This window comes from Rhincodon typus, chromosome 30 (genome assembly GCF_021869965.1).
Source record: "Rhincodon typus isolate 14 chromosome 30, sRhiTyp1.1, whole genome shotgun sequence".
In the NCBI taxonomy this organism is placed as follows: Eukaryota; Metazoa; Chordata; class Chondrichthyes; order Orectolobiformes; family Rhincodontidae; genus Rhincodon; species Rhincodon typus.
The window spans coordinates 16,449,661-16,474,898 of NC_063361.1; the positions used below are offsets into that span (position 1 = coordinate 16,449,661).

Consider the following 25,238-nt stretch of genomic DNA (forward strand, 5'->3'; position numbering starts at 1 on the left):
CCCTCCTCAGAAGATTGTTCCTACTCCCCAAGCTCAACAGCCTCCATCTTTGTCTGCTGCAGTTTTGCAGAACACAGCATGTTGGGATTATGTTGCTCACTCTGTTCAGATTGCACTGCAAAGCTCAACCAGACTGGGCCAAGCAGTGGAACTCTATCTTCAGCTGGCTTATCGTCTGCTCTTCCATTGCCTTGGTTAAAGAATGGGCCTCATTGTATCTGTACACTACCTCAGACAATTTGTTGCATAATAGAGCTGTAAGCTTTGCTTACAGAGGATAGCCCTTGTCTTTGTCAGGCATCTAGTCCATTGAAGCAGAAATACAAGAGCTGTCTAAGATTTGGGCACCATGGCATCACCTGGGTTACAGGGTTCAAAGTTCTAAACAACAAAATCAATAGTCACAGAGGACTTGCAGACTGATGGAATCCTTTTTCATTGGTGAACTTGTTTGCATTAGGGTTTTGCCCTCTCAGATCAATGTGCACACAGTCTATCACACCCTGCACCTGGGGGATTACCAGCTGTGTTGTTGAATCCTGCTGCCCAGATGGCAGAACTGACCAATTCACAACAGAATGAGGTGAAACAGAGATCTGGCACAAATGGTGGTAACAGCATTAGTACATTTGTGGATGGACACAGTTGGCTCCTTGATAGCATCCAGTTGTATAAACATTCACAGCCACAGGGATAGGCTTGCTACACAGAAACGAGGAGGAGTAGGCCATTCATCCTTTTAATTTGATCAAGCCTGATTCTCTATCTCAATGCCAAATCCCTATCTTTCCTCATACCTCTTGATACCTTTATAATCTAAAAAGAAACTTTTTCTTGAATATATTTAGTAACTTGGCCTCCACAGCTTTCTGTGGTAGAGTATTCCACAGGTTCACTACCCTTTGAAAACAAAATCCTCATTCCAGTCCTAAATGGTCTTTCCCATACCCTGAGACTGTATACCTTGGCCTAGACTCAACCAGGAAAGACATCCTCCCTACATCCAGTCTTTCCAACCCTGTAATAATTTTATATGTTTCATTCAAATCCCCTCTGATCCTTCTAAACTTCAGAAAATACAGGCCCAGTCACACCAATCCCTCCAAGGACATTCCTGCCATTCCCAGTATCCGTCTAATGAGCCTCCACTGCTCTCCTTCAATGGCAAGTATATTCTTTCTTAGGTAGGTAGATAGCTACCCACTCTTTCAGATTGCAGGTCCCACTTCAGCTGTTGGTATAGTTTAGTGACAGTATCCCAAGACAGCAGTTGATACAGTTCAATGATGATATCCCGAGACATCCTCAGTCTGCACAGAAAGTGTACCTCACTCATATGGGCGAAATGGCGTCAAGGATGCCCTTGGCTGAGTGGTTAGCACTGCTGCCTCACAGCGCCAGGGACCTGGGTTCAACTCCACCCTCAGGCGACTGTCTGTGTGGAGTTTGCAATTTCTCCCTGTGTCTGCGTGGATTTCCTCTGGGTGCTGAGGTTTCCTCCCACAGCCCAAAGATGTGCAGGCTAAGTGGATTGGCCATGCTAAATTGCCCGTAGTGTTCAGTGATGTGTAGATTGGGTGGGTTGTAGGGGTTGGGTCTGGACGGGATGTTCTGAGGGTCGGTGTGGACTGAAGGGCCTGTTTCCACACTGTAGGGATTCTATGATGATTTATGACAATAGACTCTGGGCCTCCTGTACTTACTAAGGGAACCTTCAGCTGTGACCCATTCATGTGCAGGCTGTTTGGTATCTGATGGATCTTGCTGCTGGTCCTGATCTTCCTGATGTTTCTGTTCCTCCTCCATTTCTCTTTAACAATTAATCTATGTTTAAAATGAATCTGTGTGGAGAAGAAAAGAAGCAGAAGAGGTGCTTCGACAAGTGAGCAATCATATCGCTCTGAATGCTGCACAGAATGGGACATGGAGCCCTTTGACAAGGAGGGCTAGGGAACTTTGCCATTGGAATTTATTCCAATGAAAGCACCACCAGGGATATCACAAAGAGGCAGTAGGACATTGTAAATGCTGTATGACTATTGAACCCTTCTCCTCCCAGCCTTACATCAACCATGAAAGTTATCATTTCATGTGGGAGTCTGTTCCATTATACTGACAGATCAAATTGAGTCCAAATCAGTTGTGTCTCTGTGCAACCTGTGAGGTGTTGCATTAGCTGTGTGTTCTGTGACCTAAAGGTACCTCTTGTAAGTTCACCAAAGTCTAGTTCAACCTCACAGATGTCTATCTGCAATCTGCAAGGATTAATGATGTGGTTAATATTGTTTGTGAACAGCAATTGCAGTCAACACAGTTGGACACTGCATGTGTTTCACATGTGTGATGATATGATTACAGATAACTTCAACCTGTACCCTGCAAGTGTGTGACTGATGGAATTGCCCCTGGAAGGGCCTGCCATTGCTTACAAGTTGAGACCATGATGTGGGGCAGTAAAAAAATCACCAACTCTGCCCACTCCAGTTGTGATTACAGCTGTTTCACTTTTGTAGGCAGTTTATGGGAATCACAGGATCATGGAAGCTAACGCAGGTCACATTGAACACTGTAAGGCCCAGGCTCAGCCTGGTCATCAGACCCACTGCCTCCACCCTGAACCTCTATGCCCCTTCCTACCCCTGGTACTCTCCGGACAGCTCATCATTACCCACCCCTCACCTTAATCCACCCACCACGTGGAGTTACAACTGCAAACCTCATCCTTACCCCCGAGTCCTGTTATTATAGTTTAGTCCTGCTCACTGTCATGATGCACACTCCATCCATCAAGGCCAGGCTGATGTTGACCCATCATCTCCCACACCGTGCCATGAATTCCCATGCACTCCTTGTACACCCCACTTTATATGTCAAATTTTCTCCTTCATTGTCCCCTCAGCAGCCCAGTTTGCTGCCTCCAATCTGCAGCATTGATACCCCACTTCCCGAGCATGATAGTGTTTCCTTGTCACCCAACCCCTTGACATTCATTACATAGACTTCCAACCCTGATCGTGGCCCACCCCGTTCACCTGACTTTGACAGACAGACATGAATGATGTCTGACCACACCCATGAAGGCTCTCTGTGCTTATCTCTGACTGATGATCCAGGTACACCCCGCCTACTTGCACTAGCCCTTCAGGACTGACCATATCCCATTCCCCAGACTGCAGTGAAATGAAGCTCTGGCCTTTCCTGTCCCATGTGGACAGCTGACTTTGCCCATACCCCTAGACTGTCAATGAAGACTGCTCTTGACTGTCTGTACCAGAACTTTCTGACTGATGGCAACCTTCCTGAGGCTTGACTGAGAACCCCTCAAGTTTGAGACATGGCCATTTGTTAATGTATCTGTGATACGTTTGACATGTACATAGCTAGCATGTGATGCGGGTGTAAAGTCCATGGGGCTTAGCAATATGTGTACCCCCTTGACTGGTGACTGCTAATAAGCATGATAAGCTGCCTGGCTTTGTATCTGCACTAAACTGCAAGGCAAAGCAAGGCAGAAGTACTGAGTAAGGTGTGACCGAGGTGATAAAGTCCTAAATCCCAAGGAAAGGCAAGGCAAAGCAGGGTTTCCATGAGCTTCTACATAGGCATGAAATGAGGGAGCACGAAGAGAGTGAACAGGCAGCCTGAGATTGAGCCGGGTCCAATCAGTGAGCTGGGTGCCTGTCCCTGCACAAAGTGTCCATGCAGCAATGTTTCCACAAGAATTGCAGGTCAGCTACAAAGCACTGACATGTCCTGTTCACAGATCAAATATGTAGCATGCTGATGTGGAGAAGTTGGCATTTGTTAGATGCCAATGTCTGTGGATGTGGAGTGTGCCCTGGGATTTTGCTGCTGAGTGTCCAAGATGAAGGTCTAGAGGAGCAAGCTGGGAGCTGGAGTTGCCAGGCTTTCACATTGGGAATTCTCTGAGCACCTAGTTTCTGCCTGGCAGTTGGGTGACTGCATATTAATGAGGTGAGATAAGGTAGTAATGAGGGTAATAATGAGTGATAACCCCAGTCTATAGGCCCTTGCCACTCACTAGTGAGAACCTTGCCTTGACACTGTGACTTGGTTGGAAAATGTTTACTTGTTGGTTTTGACATCAAGAAAGGCCTTACTCAACATCTCATGCAGTTCTCCCAAATTTCTCGCCACAGTCCATGTTGCTCAAGGGCTGAGAAATTCCATCCAATATGTATTGTGAACAGAAGTGTTTCATTTTCATCACAGCCTCATCTCTGTAGTATGGATGAACGTCTGGCCAAGATTTGACCAATAACTGGCAATGTCTAAAGAGCAAGGGTGTGGGACTAATTGACTAACTCTTTCATGGGCGCAATGGGCTAGATGGCCTCTTCTGCATTGCATCATTCTGATTCTGTAAACAGAAAATAATAATGAAAAATAATTCCTTATTTTTCATTTGGGTCTCAGTCAGTGCCAAGGAAGCAATGCATAATCAGCAGTCTAACTTGGGTCTCACAGCCCTAAGGCTTTATGAATTGGATTCAATTAAGTGCCTCCATATGAATACAATCCTAATTTGGTCCTTCAACATATCAGACTGAAGATACAAATCTCTGATACTGCCAACAGTTGTCAACACTTCACCATTAAACCCTTGGCCACTTCAGTATTGCTCAATGCCTACCTGTTGTGATAAATATTGGTCAAAGCACAACATTGCTTTCTGTAAAGTAGATGTGCCAGTCTTTGCTTAGGGCACAGGTTACTATTAGATAGTGCACGTTGGGTAATTAGATCATTTGCTCCTGTTGAAATTAAAAAGGTTGGAAATATTATGGTAACTATTCTCAGATGCAGAAAGAACCAGTCAATGTCATCAGGGACTAAACTCAGAGCCACACCAAGCAACCGACACTGGTGTTAATGCCTGGGTAGTTGTAATGTTATGGTTGTTACTGAGTTTATTTCAAGTTAAGAAGAAACATGTGGTGGCTATTAATTGTCTGCACACACATTAAATATAAAACCCAAACCTTCTCTCTTACCTCCCCCTTACTTTTGATGGTTTGCATTTCCCACAATGGGCTTTGCTTGTGAATATCTAATTGGCTACACAGGTGATTAGAAATGGAAAAAAAAACAAAAATAAAGTACAGTGATTGTAGTGGTGGGAAAGTCGCTCAGTTGAGTGTGATAGCAATTTTGGTATGAAAAGAAAAAACACATATAAATATGAAGAGGGCTGTTATGGCACAGTGATTGTGTCCTTACTGACACTGTGCCATAAGCCCTGGGTTCAAGTGCCACCTACTCTAGAGGATCTGAACACATTTATTAGGTAAATATCCACAAAAATATGAAGCGGTAACACATGGTTGTGAACAGGGCAACAAATGCTGACCCCACCAGCAATGCCCACATTCCTGTGAATGAATTTTTTGAAAGCTGAAAGTCTCCATTGCCAATAAATTCCATTCACAAAGGAAGGAGTCTTTGTTTTCTGTCTCAAGGCCTGACTTGATGATTGCTTCTTTGGAAATGGATGAGTAGTCAGATATTTTCCCCAATCAACCTGTTCAGAGATGTCATGACACACCTCTGCAGAAGTTGGGACTTGAACCCAGGCCTTCTGGCTCTGAGGTAGGGGCACTACCACTCCACCACAAGACCCTTTTACATGAATGAGCTGTTACTGAAAGCATGACAGGTTATGGCATCTGCTTCTAAGTATTCAAATGAGGACTAAAGCCCATTTCATCTTGAAAGTTAGTTCTCTGTGCATCATTGGATGCCCAACCGAAAATCTATCATCATTAATTTTTAGCCGTAATGGTATGGAAGATTAAAAAAAACCTGGGAATAGAATGACAAACCATGAACAGCTGTGATCCCTGACTTGAAAGTACAGAATTATGTTAAGGAATGCAGATCAGTGCCAACATCGAAGGCTAACAAAAACTGAATATCAGTTTCAAAACAAATACCACAGATTCAGAATAGCTGACAGCTCAAAAACAGCTTTGAATATAGATGTGAAGGGAGTGTGCAGTGTGACGTGGCCTGTCATGCCCTTAGATTCTATCACTTAAGTTCTGCAGAAGTGCTGTTAACGACAGTGGTGATTATATGTGATTGTTCCTGATATCAAAATTATTCTCTAGTGACGGTTCCTCTCCTCAGAACAGTTGATTTTCTCAAACCTGGCAATCAATTTTCCCAACTTTTTCTCCAGTATACAAAGATAAAGGAAAAGAAGACAGAGTTAGTTCTGTGCATTGTAATGGGTTTTCTAGGACTGTCCCAAGGGATAAGCATCTTCAATTGGTGAAATCCCAATCCTAGCGTGGTAAAGAGGTGAATGGGGTCATTGCAAGGTGTTTTAATTTCTGTTTTCTCTGGTGGTGTCACAGGGAACCTAAGAAGTTTAATCCCCTGGTCTAGTCCAGAACTGACATCTTTAATCCTAGGGTAATTGTATATGCTTATTTGCTTCTATGATGTATTTTAAAGAAAACAGGAAAATAATTTGCGTTTGTATAGCACCTCTCTTGACTTCTGGCCTCCCCAATTTGCTTTACTCTTTACTTTTGAAGGGTAGTCAAAATCTACTTCTTGAGTTCTCTGCCCAAAGTTAAATCCAATTAGCAGGGTGATTAGCATTGTGGTTAGGACAAGGAGACAGGTCCCAAATTCACCCCAGATAAAAATGGGATTAAAACCCATACTGTTGACACCAATCTGATTCACTTCAATCAACTAGCTCCCCATGGAGCTTGAGTTACTGTTGCAGCATACACTTTTACATCCATGTTGTATACTAGAGCAGTGGATAGTAATAGTAGAGGCTCCAATTTCCTTTCATCACATGGCTAACCAGGGATCTCGGTGGCTGTTGCCAGTTGCAATTGTTTGGAAGGATTTGTAGGTTGTTACTGAACTTGTTTGGCCATGTTATTAACGTACCTCCTGTGGCTGTGAAGTCCTGAGGTGGGACATGAGCCTGGACCTCCTGGTTCAGAAGCAGAGATGCTTCCTATTGTATCAAAGACCCCTGTAACCATAATGTTAATGGCAGCCACTTCTATAGTTGGGATTTTAAGAAGCTGGAAGCTTTACCTGATTTTCCTGTCTCAATTTTGGGTGTAACACACAATGGGATAAAAGTTATATCTAATTGGTTAAGTTGCTCATTGGATTGACTGAATTCCACCTTACAAATGAAGCTCCATTGACACTGAACAAAGCAGCTCCTGTTCTTGTAAAACACTGACAAAGTGACACATTGATTGTAAGCATTTTGAACATCCAACATTTTGAACATTTTGAGAAATTTCCAGCACAGGTAGGTTGTTACCAGTTGGAAAAACTGATATTTGGCACATAGGCAAATGACGCGCGCTGAAAGAGTTTTGAAAGAGTTGTGATTGAGACGAATTGTCAGGCCATCTTTCTCTCGCTGATATTAGAATTACTTTCATTCTCAGGACTACTGGAGTGTCTTAAATAAATTTTAAATGTCATGCTTTAGTTTAACAGCTTTATAAAAAAAATGTGATTTTAAATGTCTTGTCAACTTCAAAGAAGGATTTCCAGTCACTTTATTTAAATGTCAATAAATAAACTATTTAAAATTACAGAGACATGTTTAGTTGGTATAACAAGTGTAAAATACTGTGGATGCTGGAGAAACTCAGCAGGTCTGGCAGCATCTGGGGAGAGAACCATAATTACAATTTCAAAACCAATATGAAGTGAAATTCTGGAACTAAAGCTGCTTTCCTGTGGTGCTTAAATATGGGATGAAAACATCAGCAACTCCATTTTTGAAAAAAAATTGCCACAACATGTGATTTCAATCTGAACAAAAGAACTAGAACAAATCTCTTCCCTCTCTTCTATGATCCATCTGTAAGGCTGGTTTCTGCCACCTGATGACTGGCTATCCTTATCACTCTCTACAGAAGTACGTGGGGCAAGTCAGAATTACAAACAAAGGTAATATTTATCAGCCGCTACTTCTGCATTACAATATACAACTTCATTCAAAATCTGGCATTATCTACGAGCAATCCTTTCACTGTCTTACCTTTGCTATTTTGATTGCATCCACATAGCTCTGAAACCTCTCAGGATTTTTAGTTGCATGCTTTCAGCACTCTCGTGATGAGGTCTACTTTCTACAAACACAGAAAGTGTTGTATATCATCTGTATATTATTATTGAGTTGTGCAGCCATGGTACAATTTCCAAATGTGCCTTGGCTGATACCCATCAATGTCAATTTCCCTGGATCCAGTTCCAGATCTTTTAACTCACTTTGAACTATTCCTACTAGTCACTGTCTGTCTACCTTTAGTTATGGTGATTCTCCAACTATTTCTCCTCTCTCTCTATCTCTGATTTAATGAGTTGAAAAAAATGCTTTCTCTTGCGTGTCGTAGGCTTTCTAAACAACGACTAACATCTAAATCCAGGGCCATGTTTCTAAAATAAGGGAATCCCATTGGAGATGGAGAAGAGAGGTTTTTTTTTATGTTTCAGATGATCACTAGTGTTTGCAATTCTCTTCCCCAGAGTAAGAGGTGGGAGCCAGGTCATTGGATATATTCAAGGCTCAGTAAGACAAAGCTTTGATTGACAAAGGATAATGGGTGACAGGCAAAAAAGAAGAGTTAAGGCCAAGTGGAGTTAAGATCAAATCAGCCACGGTCTGATTGAATGACACTAAGGATCTTTGGACCAAATGCCCTGCTCTTGTTCCTGTTCATTTTGATCTTATGATTGAAGTCACTAATTCTCTTAGCAAATTCCCATTTGCAGCAGTGGGCCTGAGTTACAGAAGTCCTTTCAATGACCTTCCTATATAGATATTATAATTGACATTAGAATCATCCATTCAATACGGTGGAAACACCCCGTGGATTCCAGGAGCTGTTGATGTTTGGGTGCATTCCTCTCAGAGCCCACCAAGTCTCAGATTTAAGGGGTTTCAATTTTATGATTTAAACAATTATCTTGTATAAGTAAAAATTTAATCTGTCACTGTATTCAATCTGTGATATTGGCAATGTGTTTAAGTTCTTTGTAAATGGGCCAGGCCAACAATCCAAATTAGGCATTTTGAGTCAATACTGAAGCCAATGAAATATTCCCTGTAACAGTTATAACTGTATTGCTAAGTTTTGGAAAAAGTGTTAGTCCAATCCTTGGGATTCTAGTTTACAGAATCTAACCCATCACTGCATCAGGCATTATTTTAACCTTTGAAAATGAATGGATTTGAGGCAGATGGAAAAAAAAACTGTTTCAAACGCAGCCCCAAACTGTTCATTTCTAGTTTTATTGGAAGCAGAGATGAAATGAGGCAACACAAACACACTCAGGAAGAGGTCAGTCATTGAAATCTTTTAAGGTAGTCTCCATCTTTATATGTGTCTTTTTTAACTGTTAACTAATTTTGACTGGCTCTCCCAAGCTTTGTGAAAGCCAGCAACTGAGGGGTGATAAGACTTCATAAAGTGCATGCATTTTACAGCACTGTTTGTGGGCCAAGAGGAGCAGTATTCTTTCTTCCAGATGCAACAAGAAAACCGCCTCATAGACCTCACTGATAGTGACTATCCTCCTCCAAGAAATTCTGCTGAACATAAAGATTTCCCTGAACTCCTGTGATCTCCTCTTCCACTCCCATTCCTCACCTACTGGGAATTTCCCCAACCTCCCTCAGTCCTCTCAGTTCCCTGGCTAAGACCACGAACTGGATACGAATATGGACCCCAGACCAAAATCAGGAAGATGTAGAGATTTGCACTTATTGAGGCTCCTGTAATCATTCAAGAGGCGATTCAGGGGGTGACATTGATCATGTGTTCGGGATGGGAATTGTAGGGCAGTGTTTAGGAGAGGCAATGGATCTCATGGTAGACCCCATGCCAACTGCTGGTCCATCACTGCAGCCTCTGACTGTCCTGTGGGGGGAGTGTCCTTTCACAATCATGGCCAGACAGTTATAGTGGTGTTAAATTGTTAAAGAAATCTGATCTTCCAGGTTGAGGCAGCCTTTCACTCTCTATCTCTGTTACAAATATCCAGCTGATGAGTCAGTGTTGGAGGGAGTCCTATTGGCCCTGCAAGCTGGTAAACCTTACTGAACCTACCCAAGGATGGTAACCCTCATTTCCAGCCATTGTTGGTCTCGTCCCTTTAAAACTCCCTGTGGACGAGTGTGGAACTTGCCGTGAAGGGTCAGAACTCAGAACTGAGCTGGTTATCAGCTTCCAGGTGAAAATTTTGCTGCTTGTAACATAGTCTTGCTCTCTGATAGGCAGAAAATTTAGAGAAAAAAGTTCTGATGTTAATTTCAGCTTACATATCAGGGCTGCAATATGCATGATATAATTTCTACGAACTTCATTTGGAAGTTGTTTGCAAGTCAAATACATAAGCATGATTGATTTTGATTTCTGAATATTTATAATTGACCGATGTGTCAGAGGAACTCACAAAATGAGCGTCAGAATCCAGCAGTGCTAGAGTTGAATAAACAAATGCTTAGTTAATGCAACACCATTGTTCAAGCACTCTTGGAGAAAGGATTGTTGCGTTTCTCCTCATGTCTGTTAAGCACCCTCACACTGTTGAGCACGCCAAATCCTCTTCAAAGGTATCAACAGCATTGTGCATTTAAACAGTAACACAGAGAAGAAAATGACAAACAACACACTGAATCATAGTTGGTTAAATTGCAGTTGGGATCAGAATGGGGGTTATTTGCGGTAAGCACGGTATGGAATTCCAGAAAAAAGATATCCTAACGGCTGTTTTTGTGTTTTGACAGGTCATGAAGGATAAGTTAATTGACCTGACTAGCTTCAAGAAAGGGGAGGAAGAAGGAAGTCATGATGATAATGTGGTAACACTTTCTGTTAACCTAGATGAGCAGCTGAAACAGGACTCAAGCTCTTCCCAGCTGAACTAATTGTGCCACAAGTCTGTCAAACATCTTTATAAGAAAACTGTGTTGTTATTATACACATAACAGATTTTGTTGAATGCATAATTAATGCTTTATTGCAAGATAAAGACTTGTAAGATATCCCTTGTGAAGTACAATATACTGTGAAGCTTTCCAGGCAAGAAGAGGCGTCCTTTCAGATTTGGAAAGTGCAGAAAGAATTTCCTTCTTGTCTGGAGGGCATTGTGCCTGGTCTGCAATCTTGACATTTAATCAGGGCATGAGTCAATCATTGCCTCATGTGCTCCAAAAATTGAAGTTACTAATTAAGTAATCTGTATGGGTATTTTTTCAACAAAAAGAAACTGAATAGATGTGTTTGTGATGGAAGTGTTTTGCTGAGAACATCACTTCTTCATTTCTTTTCCTTCCATGTGGCATTGTGTCATGTTGTTTTGCTTCATTTATGGTGCACTCACTGTAGCAAATCCTAGGCTAAGTAAGATGATAGCTAGCAGCAACAGAATGTAGACCAACATCGTTCAAGGAGTATGACACCCTGTCCAGCATTCACCATATGTGGATTTCATTTTCTTATTCACATTGTCATTTTTAAGTTTTTGAGGTGCAATCCACCAGCGTTAAGCATAAAAACTGAGAATCCACTGCATTATGACTTATAATTCTTTGCAATCAGCCAATTCCCTGACATTTATGATGTGCTGTTTTGGTATTGAGAAATATTGATTTTCACAAAGTTCACTAAAATAGTGAAGTAACTTCTTCTCCAGCACTGCCCACCTCCCCCCCCCATACCCACCCTGTGCTCAATGAATTTGTGACACAGAGATGAACTTGTAAAGTGGATAAAAGTGTTCCCAATCAACAACATCACTTTGGCTTCAAGTGTAGTGAAAGCTAATGACAAGAGAGTGCTTTCCATCTAAGCACCAAGCCATTTTCCTATCATCACAAATTCAGATGATGGTGCGAAAGATTTTATCAATTTTTGGCCCACCATGTGGTGAGATGTACTATATGAAGAACATGCAACACCTTTAATAAGATCCGAGGACATATTTTTCCCAAAAAAGACCCTTCAACAACACATAATATGGCAATGATGTGAGGTGCTGTGGGCTCCTCATACACTATGGAACCAGTAATATTGTGATGGCAGCCAAGCCCGAGGCCTTGTACTGAGTTTATTGTATTTTATTTTCAGTTATCCAAAATGAAGTTGTATAGGTCAGAGAATAAAAAAAAAATATGCTGGTTATAGTTAGATCAATACTTCTGGTCAATATGAACTTCTAATTGTTAATTCATTCACCCATACAAACCAATATCTCCTACAGAAAACCACAAAGCTGATATTAGCTGACACTGAGGTTTGCTCATCTGATTTACTTCTTTGTGTACTTAAAAGAAATGTAGATGTGTGTCTTAAATAAAGAGTACATGAAATGGATGCAGTCTAACAAAGATTTCAGCCCTCCAAGTTGTGTGTCCTTTGCAGCATTCTAATAGCAGAACTTCTTTATGTTTACTAAAATATTTCCAAACCTGGATCATAGGAAAATAATGTGAAGCAAAGAACATGCTTTTATTCACATTATTGCAGAAATCACTGTGTGCGATATCAATTTCTGAACACCTGACACAGCTGTATTGTATTACTGTTGTTCACTATTTTAACTGAAGCGTTCATCTGTTTATTGAGACCGTTCATATGACAATAACACCTGCATCAATTTCCTCTCATAGTTAATCTTTTACTGAGCTTGCAGCATTTTGGAACCATTTTACATTGGTGTACAAATATTACTAATGTCTCATAATGGTGCTTCATAGATAGGTCCACGTGATTGTGAATGTCAGTGAGCCAATTAAAGGTTTTAAATGTAGTTCAGTAAAAGGTAGAGCATATTTTTGACTCCAAGAACTTGGAGCTTTACAGAGTCCCATTTTGAAACGTGCAGTGTTCAATTGAACAGTCCGAAATTTGACTTCAAAGTATAAAATAAATAATTGCTGTAGCCACTGTAACATATGTAAGAATCTCTGATCAAGATAAAAAGGCTTTTAAATGCTATTACAACCTATTTCTCTGGTGAACCTGCACATTTCCATACCATCTTTGAAATACATGAAACTTTGCTGATGTGATAAATCCAGGTACAACTCAACCCACATCATGATTATTGAAGGTAGCAAGAACTGCAGATACTGGAGTCAGAGTCAATACAGTGTGGAGCTGAAGGAACACAGCAGGCCAGGCAGCATCAGAGGAATAGGAAAGTCAACATTTTGGGTTTACATCCTTTATCAGGACTCTGCTATATTCCTCCAGCTCCACTCATGATTATTGAATACAGAAAACATGTTGATCCTTAAATTAACTGGGGCAGATTTCTAAGCAGGAGGACGGCCTCCAAATGATGTTTTTTTTCATCATTCATTCATTGGAGGTGGGTATCATTGGCCAGACCAGCATTCATTGCCCATTTCTAACCATCTGTGAGAAGATGGTGGTGAGCTGCCTTCTTGAACCACTGCAGTCTATTTGATGTAGATATACCCACAATGCAACTAGAGAGAGAACATTCAAGTATTTTGACCCAGTGACACTGAAGGAATAATAATTTATTTCCAAGTCAGGATAGTGAGTAACTTGGATGGGGAACTTGCAGCTGATTGTGCTCCCATTGTATCTACAGCCTTTCTCCTTTTAGATGGTAATAGTCATGCACTTGGAAGTTGCTGTCTAAGGAGTCTTGGTGAATTTCTGCAGTACATCTTATAGATGGTATACACTGCAACTACTGAACTTTGGTGGTGGAGACAGTGAATGTTTGTGGAAGGGATCTCAATTTAAGCGGCTGCTTTGCCCTGAATGGTGTGTCAAGCTTCTTGAGAATTGTTGGACTCACACTCATTTAGGAAAGTGGGAATTATTCTGGCACAATCCTGACTTGAGCATTGTAGTGGTATACAGGTTTTGGGGAGTCAGAAAATGAGTTACTCACAAAATTCCCAGTCTCTGATCTGCTCTTGTATTCAATGTATTTATACGGTTAGTCTAGTTCAGCTTCTGGTCAAAGGTAACCCCTAAGATGTTGCTAGTGGGCGTTCAGTGATAGTAATCCCATTGAATGGCAAGGGACAATGTTTGGAATCTCAGTTGTTGGAGATGGTCATACACTGAGGCTTAAGGTGATGTTAATGTTATCCAGATAAGATCCAGATATTGTCCAGGTCTTGATGTATTTGGACATGGACTGCTTCTGCATCTGAGGAATTGCAAATGGGACTGAACATTGTGCAGTCATTAGTGAACATCACCACTTCTGACCTAACAATGGAAGGAACATCATTGATGAAGCAACTGAAGATGGCTGGGACTAGGAGACTAACTTGAGGAACTCCTGCAGTGAGGTCTCAGAGCTGAGAACTGACCTTCAACAACTGCAATCATCTTCCTTTATACTAGGAATGACTACAATCTGTGGAAAGTTTCCCCTGATTCACAGTGCCTCTAGTTTTGATAGTTCTCTTTGATGCCACACCGGTCAAATTTGGCCTTGCTGTCAAGGGCTGTCATGTTCAAATCACCTCTGTAATTCAACTGTTTTGTCCATATTTGATCCAAGGCTATAATCAGTTCTTAAGCTGAATAGCTTGGTAGAACACAAACTGTGCTTCAGTGGTCAGGTTATAACTGAACAAGTGTTGATTGATAGCAATGTTGACAAGAGCTTCAATCAATTTGCTGATGAAATGGTAATTGTTCAGTTAGGATTTGTCCTGCATTTTGTGTACAGGACATACCTGGTCAACTTTCCACATTGTCAGGTAGATCCCAGTGTTGCAACTGTACTGCACCAGCTTGGCTAGAGGTATCAAGTTCTGGAGCACAAGTCTTCAATAATATTGCAGGAATATTGTTAGGTTCTGTAGTTTTTGTAGTAACTAGTGAATGAAATTGGCTGAAGAGTGACATCTGTAATACTGGGAACTTCTGGAGAGGCTGAAATGAATCATCCACTAAGCTCTTCTGAAAATTGTTGTGTATAATTCACCCTTATCTGTTGCACTGACGTGCTAGGCATCCCCATCATTGAGGATGGGAATATTTCAGGAGCTACTCCAGTGAGTTGTTTAATTGTCCACCACCATTCACGACTGGATGTGGCAGGACTCCAGAGCTTAGTTCTGATCTGTTGTTTGTGGAATTGCTTAGCCCAGTCTATCATTTCCTGTTTATGCTGTTTGGCATGCAGAACATTCAGTCATGTAGCTTCACCAGGTTGGAAACTCATTTTTAGGTGTGCCTGGTGATTTTACTGCACCCTTCATTGAACCAGAGTTGATCCCCTGACATGATGGTGATGGTAGAGGGGAGTGAGCTATGAGGTTACAAATTGAGTTTAAGTACAATTCTGCTATTACTGATGGCCCACAACACTTCCTGAATGTCTAATATTGTGTTACTAGACATGTTCAAAATCTATCCCATTTAACACAGTACTAATGCCAGACAAAAAATGGGCAGCATCCTCAATGTGAAATTGGCACTTTGATTCCACAGGAACTGTGCAATGGTCACATCTACAGATGTTGTCATGGACATTACATCTGCAGCAAGCTGATTAGTGACAATAAGGTCAAGTATGTTTCCCAGAGTAGGAGTATTTCAAGCTGTGGCTTGACTAGTATATGATTCAGTTCTTCCAGTTTGGCACTAGCTCCCAGATGTTGGTAAGGAGGACTTAGCAGGGTTACTAGGCCTGAGTCTGCTCTTGTCACTTCTGATGTCTAGTTCGATGCCTGGTCATCAGTCTGGTTTCATTCGTTGTTTAAGACTTTTTAGTGCTTGACGCAACTGATTGGCTTGCTGAGCCATTTCACAGGGCAGTTAAGAGTCAACTGTTTTGTCATGGGTCTGGAGTCACAACTATGCCTGGCCAGATAAGGGTGGAAGATTTGCTCTATTAATAGAAGGATTAATAGAATGGATATTAGTGAACCACATGGGTTTTTACAATAATGAATAATGTTAGAGATGGTGGTCATCAACAGGCTTTTAATTCCAGATTTTATTGAATTCGAATTTCACCATCTACCATAGTGGGATTCAATCCCTGGTCCCAGGGATGGGACCTGGGTCTTTGCAGTACTAGTCCAGTGTCAATACCAACAGGTCACCAAGTCACATACAGCATACAGGAACCTAACATAATTGTCAAGTTTGACTCACTGCCAGACAGGGAATGCTAAAGAAGAGGCCACAATCCAGCACCAGGGAGCTTTTACACTGCTTGGGATGGAGATCTTGAAAGAGGCTTTAGGTTCAGCCTGGCCTAGAACAGATTGCAAGGAGTCAGAAAGCAACTGAGAGCAGAGATATTGGGGTCAGAGAGAGGTGTGGTGGAGTTGCGGCCAAATCTGAGAAAGATCCAAAGGAATTGTAGAAAGATCAGGAGCAGAGATGGAAGGACTGGGGGATCAATTCAGAAGGGGTATCAAGTTATCTCAGAAGATGATAAGAGAGGCAGAGAAGAGCCAGTTGTCATGGTGGAATAGGTGATCAGAGAGTATTGGTTGAGGAGGTGGGAGAAAGCAGTCATTGCCAGAGCCACTGACCACATAGAGAATATGTAGGTGAGGTGAGGTGAGGTGAGGCTTTCAGGTCAGCCAGCTGGCCTGGGAGAATCACTCTTTCTCCTTCTAGCCCGCAATGGGGGGGTACGGTGGATCAGTGGTTAGCACTGCTGCCTCACAGCACCAGGGACCTGGGATCGATTTCACCCTCGGGGTGACTGTCTGTGTGGAGTTTGCACATTCTCCCCATGTTTGCGTGAGTTTCCTCTGGGCGCTCCGGTTTCCTCCCACAATCCAAAGATGTGCAGTTTAGGTGGATTGGCCATGCTACATTGCCCATAGTGCCCAGGGATGTGTAGATTAGGGGGATGGCCTGGGTGGGATGCTCTGAGTGTCGGTGTGGACTTGTTGGGCCGAAGGGCCTGTTCCTACACTGTGGGGATGCTATGAATAGAGTAATGGCTGTTCTTGCTTCCTTTTACCAGTTGGGTTTGCTGAGGCCAGGGAACAGGCCAGCTTGTGGTTAGAAATCAAAACCTTTGTTTATTGAAGGTTTACAAGCTCTACAAAAGGTTTCAGCAACTGTTCGCCTCCTGGGAATGGACTGGTCACCACACGTTCTCCCACCTCTATGAAAAGTGCAAGCAGCTTGGTTTTAGCTGGGTTGGGTTTGTGTTTCAGAATTTCAGAATATTTTAATATCTCAAATTCACCCGTTTTGTGGAAGGTGGGGTTAAAATAATTCTGTAATAATTCTAATACAATAAACCTACATAATTCTTTGTTTAATCGGACAAAAATATGGAGCAAAAGCTTTGCCAAACTACATTGTAAAATATCAAAATCAACCTGATTGTCTTTGGAAACACAAAAGGTGCCTCAGTTGAATAATGTGTGGAAGCCCCTTTTGGAGTGCATTACTTTGTAATATGGGAGTACTGACTGAAGACAATCAAGATTCTTGGATTGAATTTGTAGCATTAGCATTCCTAGTATAAATCTTCACAACTTTCTGAGCATTAAAAAGATGTGGCATTTTTAATGAAGAAAAGTACCCAAGGAGCTTCAGAGAAGTTTAATCCACCATTGATACATGCCAATTCTGAGATAAACATATGGGGATAGCTATATTTCAGACACAGACATGGGTTTTAAAGATGATTATACAGGAGAAAAGTAGGACGTAGAGAGACAGAGATTTAATGTCAGCAATTACAAAGACGAGAGCCTAGACAGCTAAAAGCCTGATCATTCATAATAGAGCAAAAGGAGGGGATGATGCAAATGAGTCAGAGTGCAGAGTTCTAAGATGGTATATGTAAGGCTGGAGGAAGGATCTAAAGACAGAAAATTATGAAGCCATTAAGGGTGAGAATTCTAGTGTTGAGATGCCAGTAGACCAGGAACAATTGTAGTTATGTGAGTTCACTGGCAATAGGTGAGCATCACTTGTAAGCAGCAGAGTTTGAAATGAGCTGCAGATTATGGAGAAGAATCCACCCAGGAGCTTACAGGAGTAGTCGAGTTTGAAGGTATGACGAGGGCATCAGCAATGGATGGACTGAGGCAGGGGTGGAGCAGGATGGTGTTAGAGACTGAAAGTCAACAGACATTTCAATATGCTGATACTCCAGACAACCTAGAGCTTTAATGAAATCTAAATGGAAAATTCTAGTTATTTGTCAGAAATTCATGTGTTGTTACTGGTGACTATCAGACAATAATCTATGCTAAGCAATTATTAATAAATAAGTAGTGTGCAATGTTTATTTGGACAGATACTCATCCAAATCACAAAATTAGTCAAGCAAACTTGTGTGCCCCATTAAGTGCCTTCATAGTCACCAGAAATGACAATCAAAAATTCAATCCCTTTTACTGAGACTGAAAGCAAATATACAGGAAAGAAAAAAACTACACTTAAAATCAAACTTTCAGCTTGAAGCAAGTTATTTTTACCTTGTGAATGGCTTATCGGAAATTAGTAATAAAATAAATTTTCCTTATTTTTACCCCCTCCACACCAACAGAAAGTTCAATAATATTTGTTTTATTCTGGTATATATTCTACTATTGTTCCTATACGTTTTTTGATGCTCTTCCACTGACACAAAGAATACCTTTTGGTTCATAGGCTACAGTATGATACCTATTATCTTCTGTTGTCAAGTTACTGATGATCTTACTTTGGTCCATTTTCTTGTTTATCCTCATGCTGTTTTAGTTGTTTCCTTATAGCTTTTACTCTTGTTCATCTTCAACTTCCCATCTGCTCCTTCTGCTTTCCATATTTATTTTATGTTTCTTTCTTTTAGTTGCCTGTTTCAAAATAATGAAGATGATATAACAATCAAGATACCAACAGAGACTCTAATAAAAATATACGTTTTTGTTGAGTCTAAGCGACCATTTCTATGGCAAATTGACACTTTAGACCACACTGGGCTGTGACAAGGTGAGAAATGTGCCTCAATGATCAAGCAGCAGTGTTGTTTTATCTGCTGACACCAGGCGCCAGGCGCTGTGATTAAGGGAATGGGGGAACCTGCTTCCAGTATCTCATTAGTGGACAATGTTGTCATTCAGTGCACGGGTCCAGGGAGTCTGTCACCTTTTGTCATTGCCTCTTTGCTAGACAGAGGCAATCAAATTGTATGGTTCTTCTATGGCAAGTCGAGAACATGGTGAGTGCGAGAGTCACAGCGTGCAGAGTCAGACCTCTGTTGGAGCTGATTCCGAGGGAGAGAGTTTCGGCTCACCACTGCATTGTGGGGGTGGGGGGAGTGTAGCTGCTGCCACCGACGGCCGAGCTTCCTCTCCATGGTCAGGCCGCAGGGTTACCTGTGAAAGATGGGGTCATGTTTTTTTTATTGCAACAATATACTTTATTCACAGAAAACCTTTACGTACATACACAGTACTAAAGCAGTTCTGTACAGTCATTGCATATCAAGAGAAACAAACCTTGGAACTGATATTCCCTGCAGTTGAAAAGGCCAAAGGCATTTCTTACTTATGCAGGACACTATTTGCGTACATTTTAGGTTACCAAAGGGTGTGACAACTAAACAGATCCCTATTGCACTTTGGCAGAAAGACCCTAGACGGTGGCCTTTCCTCACTGCGCCTTGGTAGCAGCTGCCGCAAGCTTTGGTGTGTCCCTCAGCACATAGTCCTGGACCTTGGGATGTGCCAATCTGCAACAGTTAGTCAAGGTCAACTCTTCGCACTGGAAGACCAACACAATTCAGAAAGATGGGGGCGTGTTGTGAGAGGTGGCTGGATGAATGGGAAGTGAGAAGGCCTCACTGATCACTTAATGTCTCCACTTCCACTACAGTATAGTAAATGCAAGTCAATATGACATTTATGAGCAATCAATTCAGCTGAAAAAAAAAGAGTCATGCCAAGGAATTGGTTGTCTTCTTGAAGTGTGCCTTTATACCGAAAAGGATAGGAACCACTGATTTAGATGCTTAATCCAAACATTTGAGTTATGCGCTATGTAATTACTGTCATCTAGCCAGTAAATCAGCTTCCTGTTCAAATTGCCTTGAAGTGCTTTACACTAAAACAGCTTTCTAATCCACAAAATGATTGCACTGCTGCATATTTCATCTATGTTACTGCTAAGCCTTTGAAATATTATGGAAAATTAGTTTTACAATTAACAGGAGTTTTTACATGTATTGTTGGTTTCCAAACAATCAAACACTAAATTAATCTTTCCTAATAGCTTCTCCTACCTGAGATAAGTTAAAAAGAAGACAAAAAATTCAAATGAAAGAAACTCTCTGCTGGAGAGAAACAAAATTTGTCTAACACAAGATATAATATCTGTTCATGATATCAAAGATGATATTGAAATGACAGCAACTAATGGAGTGATTATTACCTGAACTTTGTTATGTTGAGGGTAACAATTATGGTCAGAACTTGAAGAAATATTATAAATGTGTCCATGAAAGTCTCCAAAAGTCAGTATTTTTGCAAAGTTACAATAATCAGTATTTTTACAAACTTTCAAGAAGCAACCAGCTTACAATTTGACTACAAATATCAATTGGAGGGAATGATCATAAACAAATTTTCAGTGGCATAAATAATGTCTTTGGGGTGGAAATGGTTTCTGTTGCCCCTTTTGTGGAAACATAAATGGGGGTGATTAGGTTCAATTCTGGAAACAAACCCTGTGCTCCAAAGTTATCTCACAATTCCCTGAACTGAAATGTTTTTTCAGACATCACTGGCAGTCACTGAGAACACATGCATATATAAATGAGGGGACAATGCCTGTTTTCGGCATCCTGGCAGGTATTTCAGGAGGCAGGAATCAGGTTTCCCATGAACACAACAGGAACAGGTATGTTTCCTGGTTGCTAATCTGTTACTGCTCCACCCTGCTGCCCCATCCACTGAGAGTTACTTGCTAATAAAGTAAATAGGCTGAAGTTTATCCTCTTTAAACGTGGCGAGCTGTCTGCTCGATTGTGGCAAATGTCAACAGCTCACCCAAATTAAAGCTGCTGAAACCCAAGGTCGAATTTCAAGTTGGCTTTAGACCTGCAAATCAGGATATGTAGCTTATTCTGAGCAGTTGAAAAAAGTTCTACCCTTCTGACAAAAAACAATATAGCAAATTCCTATTTCTTGAACAATTTTAAACAGGAATTTCATATTTATTAGGTCATCTTTAACTTGTGAAATTGTTATTGTTTTCTCCATGAAAGGCAAGTGAAGAGATGGTTGGTTTCTGATTAAAGGGAGCCTAAATTAAAGCTTCCAAGAATCTGTGCTATTTTTCTGAAACTCATTTTCATTTCAACTACAATATTTTTCTTTCGTTAGAGGCAGAATCCAGCTCGATTCACAAATACGTTACACTTAGATGGAAAGCCTTGTAAAGAAGACTACCCAATCCATCAAGAAATCCGATTATAGACAAAATTTGCAATTCAAATCTTCAATTGACTTTCAGATACAGAAACCTGCACTTAGTCCTGGTAGATGTCCCTCCTGATTGCCAGAATTGACATATAAAAAACCATTTGATCTGGGGGTAGAGTAAAACACCACTTGAGATATAATGTAGTTCAAATGGAAATGCTCTTTACCATTTGTAAGACACAATATTGAAATTGCTTAACAGTTTGATGTTTGTTATGAGGACAATATGGCTCCATTGTCACTAATACTTTACCGAAGACAATCAGATGATAAAATAACTGCCGACAAGCTCCCCGCTAGAGTGGAGCTAACCGACAGAACCAGCAGGAAATTATTCAACCTCCTCCGCCTTCTAGCCAAAATCAAAGTCACCCCAAACCGTGTCATGGAGCTGCAGTATACAGATGATGCTTGCCTATATGCAATCTCAGAGGACGTGCTCCAGACCATCGTCAGCACTTTTACGGAGGCATATAAGAGCATGGCCCTCACCCTGAGCATCCACAAGTCAAAGGTTCTCCACCAACCTGGCCTGGCTTTGAAGAGCAAAGCCCTGATCATCAAAGTCCACAGGGAGACCTTAGAGAAGGTTGATCACTGACAATACCTTGGGAGTCTCCTGTTGGCCAAAGTAACTATTGATGAAGAGACCCAGCATCGCCTCCAGCGTGCTAGCTCAGCCTTCGACCGTCTGACAAAAAGGGTATTCGAGGACAACAGCATCAGATCCGACTCCAAGATCATGGTTTACAGAGCTGTGATAGTTCTCGCCCTCCTATCTGGCTCTGAGACATGAACTGTCTACAGCAGACACATCAAGGCACTGGAGCAGTACCACGAACACTGCCTGACCAAGGTCCTGCAAATCCACGTGGAAGAAAGGCACACCAACACCAGTGTCCTTGACCAGGCCACCATGCCCAGCATTGAGGCACTGACCACCCTTGATTGGCTATGATGGGCTGGGCATGTTATCTGCATGACCGATAGAAGAGTCCCCAAGCATGTGCTCTACTCCCAGCTTCGAAATGACAGGCAAACCCCAAGTGGTCAGAAAAAGCACTCCAGGGATCCCTTCAAGGCCTCGCTGGGAAAGTGCGGCATTCCCATAGACACCTGGGAATGACTGGCCCAAGGCTGCTCAAAGTGGAGGAGGAACATACGGAAAGGCATCGAGCACCTGGAGCGAAAGCCGGGTAAAAACAGCATAAGGAGTGCGCTACCACACCAACACACCACCCATGCCACTCCCCTTCCCATGACTGCGGTAGCCATATTGGTCTGTACAGCCACCTACAGACTCATCCTGGGGGTGGATGAGTCATCGTCATTTGTAAGGGACAATGCTACTGAAAATCAAAGATAGCAGAATGTGCAGAAAATCTGCTTTATGGATGCTTGAGAAAAATATTCATGTATGACATTGCATTGAAGATGTCTATTAATATTCAGTGAAATCAGGGTTTGATGATATGGGTTAAATTTTGAGATGACGACAGTTCCAACCCTAAACCACTTTGATTGAATTTCATAACTGATATACCTACATTTCCTTTATAAGAACAATCCAGGTGGATTACTTTCAATAGAAAAGTTTTATAACTTTTGGCTTCTGCTTAGAGATACTGTTTCTTTCTCGTACAAGTTTTTTTGGACCTTCAAAGGCAAACTTGTTAATTAAATATTGGTTAAGAAAATGTTCATGACCGCTACCGAAGTGATGATGTACACACCACTAGATACTTTTTAATTCCTTTTCCATCAGTGCTCCATACTTTGATACATAGATGGATAAATTATTTTATTTGGTCTGTAAATTATTGTTAAACAAGTTATTCTTTTCTAATTGCTTTTCAGTTGCAATTTGGCTGAAGTTCTCCATCAAATAGATTTGGGGAAGCAATTGTTTTAAGAGCTGCTAATTACTCATAGGAACCACAGATGGCACAGAAATCTTCTTGAACATTAAGAGATGACTTGTATTTTATTTTAGTGTTTGTTTTTGTGATTTAACTGCTGTCTAGTATGGCATTTCATCAACGAACTGTTCAACAACTCTTGAAATTAACCATCAAATTAGTGGACTTGTCAAACCAATGTATCTCTCTCTTCAATCTTTTCAATGTATCCTCTAACCATAAAACTGTCCGATTAACTGTGTGGACAATATGATAGTGTTTCTCTGCTTATGGTTATATTTTCCAGTCAGTGATGCAACTAATTAATGTCCTGACCAGTAGCACTGATTATAAGTCTTCTGACCAACAGCCTTCCACAGGACCACTGACCAGTAGGAATCATTGAATCTTGTTGTTAATTGAAGCATTGCTAATTATTTATCTGGAAAATATAACACTGATATTGATATTTTAGTCTCACTAGAATGTTACTGATGAATACATTTATTTAAATGCTTCATCAAGAGACTATTTAAATAATCTGTATAAGTTGCTTTGATAGTGCTAATCTGATTATCTCCATGCATTCTTTCTCTAATAATTTTTTATTTCCTAAGAGTTCATCAAATTTAATTGATACTAACGCACTGATTTTTTTTCCTTTTAAAAAATGGGAATACAGAGACTGTACAATAACATATGAGAATTGCAAAGACAAATCTGAGTTCCACTGTCAACAAATGCTTAGCATTCAATTCATCAGTAATCACTTAGCTACTCTTATATTACCTGATGGAATATAGTTTCACTTGCACACCAGGTAGATTAGTGAGCTAAGTAACCAGCAACCATGTAAATGGTCTCAGTTTGGCCAATTTTACCATTGCATTACCAAGGATGCAATTCTAGATGAACAAGCTCAAGGTTAGATTAATAAAAAAGTGGAGAAAAATAGAAATGGATAGCTATTTTCTGGTTATAATCCATAAATGTCTGTGACTTCAATATTCAGCAATGCTTCTTATGCATTGCTTTTGAGGTGCGCTTACTCCTATCTTTTACATTGCTCGGTGTATATAGTTCATCTTTTTTCATATACCACAGATTGTATTGTTAAATAACTTTGCACTAAACAAAGCTTTACAATCCACAAATAAAAATATGTTCTATTTGCAATGAAACCTACATGGCATTTGTTCTTATTTCCTCAAGACATTTGAGCGCTGCTGCCTTTCTGAATTCCCAAGTCTCCTCCATCTTCTACTGTGTGGGAAGATATTTGCTGGTTTTTACCCACTTCACTGAAATTTGTTTGGACAGGTACAACTGTAACATGCCCCAGTGTCATTATGGCAATTCCTAAAACCAACATCCCTTTGTCACCTTAACTGAACTCATCCTTCCAACAGTCTCAAATGTAGTTATTGCAGTGAAAACTTTCCATTCAAAAGCTAAACTAAAACTAGTAAAGAGATTCAAACTAATCAAGAATTCTTATTGGATAACTCCTTAGGAATGCATGACAGAGAGTGTTTATACTGATGCTAAACAAGCATAGATTCTGCATGGACTCACATCGAGAACTGATACCAGTAATGGTGTCATTAACTCACCAGTGTCATACAAATGTGAACTTTTATTTGCAGAAGGGAAAAGGGAACAGAAATAAAGCCAACAGACGCTTAACTGCACCCCGCAATACCAACCAGATTTCAGCATCATGGTCAAAACTGCTACAGTCCACAATAGTCTGCTGCACCCAGCTGTCATCCATTGGAAGGTGGTGTCAGTGAAGTTCTGTCTGGCTTGTAGCGCCCGACACAGCTGACCTCTGTATTGAATTCCATCAGCTTCCACCATCCCAA

At 41.0% G+C, this 25,238-nt stretch overlaps 1 protein-coding gene across 1 annotated transcript in view; it reads left to right on the top strand.

The window, feature by feature from the left end:
• Nucleotides 1-10,949, top strand: part of asic2 (acid-sensing (proton-gated) ion channel 2) — a 416,856-nt gene extending 405,907 nt beyond the window's left edge. Inside the window, exon 9 of the mRNA XM_048614808.1 lies at nucleotides 10,808-10,949. Within this exon, the coding sequence (XP_048470765.1) occupies nucleotides 10,808-10,948 (141 nt within the window). The 3' untranslated portion in view covers nucleotide 10,949. The remainder of the gene's footprint in view (nucleotides 1-10,807) is intronic.
• Nucleotides 10,950-25,238: the final 14,289 nt, after the last annotated feature.